Source organism: Nanorana parkeri, unplaced genomic scaffold (genome assembly GCF_000935625.1).
Source record: "Nanorana parkeri isolate BGI_ZX_2015 unplaced genomic scaffold, ASM93562v1 scaffold1237, whole genome shotgun sequence".
NCBI classification, from domain to species: domain Eukaryota; kingdom Metazoa; phylum Chordata; class Amphibia; order Anura; family Dicroglossidae; genus Nanorana; species Nanorana parkeri.
In genome coordinates, this window is record NW_017307505.1 from 435,892 (window position 1) to 442,786 (window position 6,895).

At 50.3% G+C, this 6,895-nt stretch overlaps 1 protein-coding gene across 1 annotated transcript in view; it reads left to right on the top strand.

Annotated features, from left to right (window-relative positions):
• LOC108797161 (alpha-N-acetylgalactosaminide alpha-2,6-sialyltransferase 2-like) overlaps positions 1–6,895 on the top strand; it is a 19,403-nt gene that overhangs the window by 11,347 nt on the left and 1,161 nt on the right. Inside the window, exons 7-8 of the mRNA XM_018568732.1 lie at positions 415–498; positions 6,351–6,450. Coding sequence (XP_018424234.1) covers positions 415–498; positions 6,351–6,450 — 184 coding nt within the window. The remainder of the gene's footprint in view (positions 1–414; positions 499–6,350; positions 6,451–6,895) is intronic.

Sequence of the window (6,895 nt, forward strand, 5' to 3'; positions counted from 1 at the left end):
TGGAGAGAAGGATGGGGGAGGGAGAGAGAGAGAGAGAGGGAGGGGGGAGGGATAAGGAGAGGGAAGAGAGAGCCCAAACAGGTGGGGCCCCACGACTATGACTGGGCTGAGGCAAGTGCCCCTTTTGCATCAAGTTAAAGATTCCCTTGCAAACTCCCACCAGCCATATTCTTCCTGAACTGCATAGTGAACCACAGAGAGTGATGACATCACCGGGCATAAAATAAGATATGTAATAAGAGCGAAAAGGTTTTATTTAAAATTGTCATTAGCGGGATTATAAATGGGGGGGGAGCGGAGGCAAAATATCAGCAGATTATACTTCAGCTTAACGTATGTCAATGTTATATTTGCCTCTGTGTGTCACCATTGCTGTGTGCGGTTTGTAGGGTCTGACGCTCTTCTCTTCCACAGCCCAGCGCGATATTTTGGCAAAAACCTGACAACTGAACATTTCAAGATCCTGCACCCGGACTTCATGCGTTACCTGAGGAACAGGTGAGTCCAGCCCGGGACCGACCAATGGGGGGTGGGGTGGGTGGTTCTTACCTTGCATGGAGGTGGCCATTGTGGGCTGTGTAAGATGATAATCCAGCCCGTTGGAGAGATTTCCTCTTACTTCCTGCTGTCTCTCCAGAACAGGAAGTAAAGGAAAATATTCTTAAAGGGACACAAAGAGAAAAGAAAACCAAAGTGTCTTTAACTCTTCCGACTCTACAAATGTTGGCTTTAGATCTGCCTTCAATGACCCCCAACAATGCAGATACAACAATTGGCATTCAGAAGCCAGTGGCAGGAAATGTTTTGCCGGAATTCTGTCATTCACAGAAACTGTCGCAGACCAAAAGGCGCCATTCGCACAACAAAGCTGTCCGGATGCTTAGGAAGAGGAGAGCAATAAACTACAAATGCACAAAAGCCCCCAGTGATCAGTCTGCTGCAGGCAGGAGGAAGCATTTCCTCAGTCTCTCCTACTCTAGTGATCAGTTTGCAGGGTTATATACAGAGGAGGATGGAGGGTGTGCAGAGTGCTCACTATGTACGGGGGAGGGTGTGCCCCATATGTACATGGGAGGGTGGAGGATGTACAGAGTGCTCCCTACAGTATGTACAGGGGAGGGTGTACAGAGTGCTCCCCATGAACGAGGGGAGGGTGGATGGTGTGCAGAGTGCTTCCTATGTACAGTGGACGATGTGTGGAGTGCTCCCTACCGTATGTATAATGGAGGGTGGAGGGTGTGCGGAGTGTTCCCTATGCATAATGGAGGGTGGAGGGTGTGCAGAGTGCTCCCTAAGTACGGGGAAGATGAAGTAAACACAGAAGAGTAATTTGTTCTATTTGATCCCGGGTTCTGGATTCTTGCCTGGAAATGGATTTGGCCTTCACTTCACTTTTTTACAGCCGGGTGTCTAACGTCTCTCTTATAATTTGTAGGTGGCTCTGTAGTCCGCCGCCTTCTGCACACAGACACACAAGAGGTTTTACAGCTGTTACTTTGTCTGCCAAAAAACAATACAGATAGATCAGTTCAACAATGTGCTTCGGGGTCTACATAGAGCTCAACTGTCCCTCATTTCAAGGGACTGTCCTTGGGGACCCTGATCCCCTTGACCCCACTCCCCCTATCCTCCCTGGGGACCCCCAATCTCCTTTAGGACCCCTGAGCCCCCTGCCCTCCTTGGAGACCCCGATCCCCCTGTCCTCCTTGGGGGACCCCAATCCCCCTGCCCTCCTTGGGGGACCCCAATCCCCCTGCCCTCTTTGGAGACCCCGATCCCCCTGCCCTCCTTGGAGACCCCGATCCCCCTGCCCTCCTTGGAGACCCCGATCCCACTGCCCTCCTTGGAGACCCCCAATCTCCCTTTCCTCCTTGGATACTCCAATCCCCCTGTCCTCCTTGGGGACCCCAATCCCTCTGTCCTCCTTGGGGACCCCCATCCCTCTGTCCTCCTTGGGGACCCCCGATCCCCTGCCCTGCTTGGGGACCCCCGATCCCTCTGTCCATCTTCTCTCCTTATGGTCTAATATACAGATATCTAACTATAGAAATGATATAGTAATCAAAAGTGTTCTTGTGCACTAAACCTTTCACGTGACCTTGAAGGCTTCTCTCAAAAGTTGGGGGTGCAGCCTCCACCTCCCCTATAAAAATTGATTTGCGGTGGATCAGCGGCTGCTCGGCATTGAGGAGGCCATAGTTGCCCCCTCCTGAATGATGTTCCATCCCAATGTGGATTTTCTAGTGCAATACTGTACCACAACCACATGCCTATTGATTGCAATGTGGCCACAATTGGGAAGCGGTACCACCTGCCAACATTTTGTTTAAAATGTGCTGTGGCCAAAAAAAAATCAAATGCCTTAATTATTGCATTTTATATTTAAAAAGCCAGCAAATAGGAAAAATGGAAGTGAAAAAAGCTTTTTGTGCTTAACATATTTTTTTTGTCTGGTCAGGTTGGGTTTATTTCACAGTACAGTGCAAGCAATGATGATCAATTACCATCATCAGCCATATACAGCCTCTAAATCGGCCAAGATCACTGGCCCCGTGTGACCGATACCAACAAATTGGGCCCTACCAACTGTTCGAAGAACTCCTAAAGTGAAGTCGGTAATTGACCTTGCATGCACTGCTCCTGTGGAAAGCCGCGACACATAGCAGCAGGTTCCGTAATGTTCAAGAAGGAGGTCGTCCCCTGCTTGACATCCTTCGTGGAATATCTGCCAGTCTAGGTCTGCCCTCAAGATATCAGACAACTGCCCAATCTGGATGTTTTTTTAGGAGACACCCCCAGTTTATAGTTCATATTGGACCAAATGTCCGTTGTTCCTCCTCGACAAGCTGGTATTTGGTGATGGTTCCCCCTCCTTTCTCGATAAGCTGGTATTTGGCAATGGTTCCCCCCTCCTTTCTCGATAAGCTGGCATTTGGCAATGGTTCCCCCTCCTTTCTCGATAGCCTAGATCTCCAGCATCACCCCAACTTATCGAGAGATTGGTCCAACATGAACTATTAATGGACAAGCGCTCATGTTTATGAACCGGCACAACCACCTCCAATATCTCTGATGGTTCTAAAATGGTCTACAGACATCAGATGTGGAAACATCAAAAGATCTTTCCTTAGATCCATAGCGTACACGTTTCCACCTATGGAAATACGTCGGCTCTATGAGAGACCTCAACTTTGGCTTGTTGTGGAGGACACAGATAACTGGCCAACTGGATCTTCCTCTGAACAACCAAACCAAGGAATTGTGGATCGGCTTATGATTGCTGCCCAATCCAGATGGTTGCAGTAGTTGATGTTACATTGGAAGTGGCCACAGATGGCTCAGTAGCTACAAGCCATACTCCCAGTTTTTGGATCATTGGTGTTTAAACTGCTTCCTGTGGTCAACAGCACTCATCGCTGCACAGGGAGAGTTGTCAGAGTGTTGGGAAGATTCTCCAAGAGTCGGTCCAGATTCTTCCCTCTTCTAGGAAGGAGACCTGACTGTCAGAGTCACCCGAGAAAAGCCCGAGATCTCCCCGTCCGTCACTCCCAAGGAAAGATCTTCCTGACCAGAGCCAGCTGGCACCTCTGGATCAGATAATAGTGTTTGAGCTCCCGGGCCCGGGGACACTGCAGAATGTGTAATTGAGAACACACCAAGAACATAACACTCCTCCAGCCAATCGAATGATTCACTTCAGATTTTATCTGTATAACGAGGGTGAAACTCAATATTAGACACATGGGCGCGCTTCACTATGTGACATCTGCTCACTGTAAGCTTCATGGCCAGAATAATCTTCACACCCAACTGGGAGATCCGAACAAATATACTGGAGACACCCAATATGCTGATATCAGAGTTGTATAGAGCACATATGGGGAGGCATTAACTTGTGAAGGGTCTGTAATAGAAGAGATCTCTGACAGTCTCATGTAATGTGCCTCCAGGCTACAACCATCTCCTGAACAATGTTCTCAGCCTCCTGTAGCACGTCCCCAGTCCCTGGCCATCTCCTGTAGCACGTCCCCAGTCCCTGACCATCTCCTGTAGCACGTACCCAGTCCCTGACCATCTCCTGTAGCACGTCCCCAGTCCCTGACCATCTCCTGTAGCACGTCCCCAGTCCCTGACCATCTCCTGTAGCACGTCCCCAGTCCCTGACCATCTCCTGTAGCACGTCCCCAGTCCCTGACCATCTCCTGTAGCACGTCCCCAATCCCTGACCATCTCCTGTAGCACGTCCCCAGTCCTTGACCATCTCCTGTAGCACGTCCCCAGTCCCTGACCATCTCCTGTAGAACGTCCCCAGTCCCTGACCATCTCCTGTAGAACGTCCCCAGTCCCTGTCCATCTCCTGCAGCACGTCCCCAGTCCCTGACCATCTCCTGTAGCACGGTCCCAGTCTCTAACCATCTCCTGTAGCACATCCGCAGTCCCTGACCATCTCCTGTAGCACATCCGCAGTCCCTGACCATCTTTTGTAGCACGTCCCCAATCCCTGACCATCTCCTGTACCCTATTTGTAGTATCTGACCATCGTCTTCCTCCTATAGCCTCCCATATACATGGAACTCGAGAGGTGGAAGATTGTCCTAATCTGGCGGATTTCCAAGAGGGATCCTTTGTAGTCAGGACTGTTTGCCACCCATCCTCCACCCAGATAATAAACACATTCCGTACGTTCATATTCAGGTCCTACAAGCAGATACAAAGGGAGCCCGGCCTGTTTTTTCAGGTGAGAGTTCAAGTCCCTTCCAGAGTTTCCTTCAGTCATAATGTCATATTTGCACTGCGGAGAACTCCCCAAAAAGTACAATGGCTTCTTGGAGCCTGACTGACACCATGTAGCAAGAGGAAATGTTCTGTATGACTGCAGAGGGAAACCTCCCCGACAGCTCGCCGATCCTTTATATACAAACTGAGTCCTGGCGGCTAACTAAAGCAAAGCGGCATATTCCAAACGCCTCAGTCAGCATCTGAGACCCCTGGGAGCCAGAGGGAAAGAACTAGGAGCCAGAGGAACACTACCGCTATGCACATGTGCCACCAGGAGGAGAGAGCAGAGTAATGAAATAGAGCAGAGGTAGTCAATCTTTGGGTCTCCAACTGTTGTGGAACTACAAGTCCCATAAGGCATTGCAAGACTGACAACCACAGGCATGAGTCCCAGAAGCAGATGCATGATGGGATTTTTAGTTTTACCACAGGTGGTAGAGCCAAAGGTTGGCTACCATTGATGTAGAGGATTCATCAATGTGCTGCTACTTCACTCTCCAATCATCAGTCTGGGGGAAGAGCAGGGCCGGTGCCTCCACTAGGCAAACAAGAGAGCTGCCTAGGGCGCAGCCAGGGCCGGACCTCTTCGCTGTCACCAACTTATGTCATATGTTGTGGCAGTCGGCGGTGTTATGGGAGCCCTTTGGTATGGGGGGCTGTTATGGGTGTTTTATAGGATTCCTGAGGTATGGGGTGTGTTATGGCAGTCCTGCGGTTATGAGGGTGATTTGCGGCAGTCCTGAAAAATTGGGTCAGCAGGGGTTATTCTAGTGTCAGAGAGCCACCTCAGCTGCTTCCCATCTGATTGGCCAACTAAGGGGGTGCTCAGCACCAGGCCCATGATGCTCTTAATCCGGCCCTGGGCGCAGCCTCGATCAGCGGCTTCCTCACAGGATTGAATGATCATCGCTGGAGACAAAGCCGTCTCCTGCAAACCTCAGCCAATCCGTAATAGGGAGAGGGGGGGTTGCAAGTAGCTGGTCTTGCTTAGGGCGCAATATAGACTAGCACCGGCCCTGGGGAAGAGGGTGTTCCTGACAAAGCTGGGAAGGTCAAGGATCTGCTTATGCTGTCTGGCAGGGGGTACCAGGATCACATGTCTGGCTGAACAAAATGGCAAGCAAATTAGCTTCCAATGTGTATTTCAATGATTAATACTTTGCTGGGGTCTCGATGTCGCAGCTCATACTCAATAAATGCGGTTCCTGTCTCTAGTCATACTTGTGTATTCATGAACAAGGGTCAAGAACAGTTTATTTCTTAACAAATTGACCCCAACATGTATGGACTCTGCTGGTGATCTGCCAGACTGTATGGGGCAAGGGGACTGGACCACCACCGAATGCCCCAAAAGACATTTCACACCCCTCCCCCCCTTCCCCAATCTGCTCCTTTATCTGAAGACAATTCCACACCACTTCCATAGAGCCAAGGCGCTCTACCTAAAAATTAGCTTCTGGGTGTGCAAGATACTCCATGATCAGTCTGGGGCGAGCCCGGCTTTGTACGAATTGTTTTGTATTGTTCCAATTACTTTCCAATGACAGATTCTGTTCCTGATCTCATTACAGGTTCCTCTGGGCCCCCATCCTAAACACGAAGAACCGCAATATATACCGACCCTCTACCGGAGCATCGATTCTTCTGGCTGCTATACACACTTGTGACCAGGTGAGGGAGCTCCTAAGACCATTCCCCCCATAAACCAATTTGTGCTAAGATCTGACCAAATTGCCCAACGAAACGCCGGTCACTCTCTGCTCCCGATCCCATCGGACTGTTGCAGGTTTTTAGAAATAAAAAGTCACATGCGCACTGCGTCAGCCTCTCTCGACCAGGGTGCCTCCTTGCCTTCCTCAGGGCCCGGTGCCTCGACATTTTTGCACAGTGCATCCCCTATGGTTCAGGCAGGTTTCTGATTATGAAGAGGGCTCCAGGTGTGAAAGGACTAATGTGAAGAGGGCTCCAGATGTGGGGGGGGGGAGCTACTGATGTGAAGAGGGCTCCAGATGTGAAGGGGGGAGCTACTGATGTGAAGAGGGCTCCAGATGTGAAGAGGGAGTCATGTGAAGGGGGCTCCAAGTGTGAGGGGGCGCTCTGATGTGAAGAGGGCTTC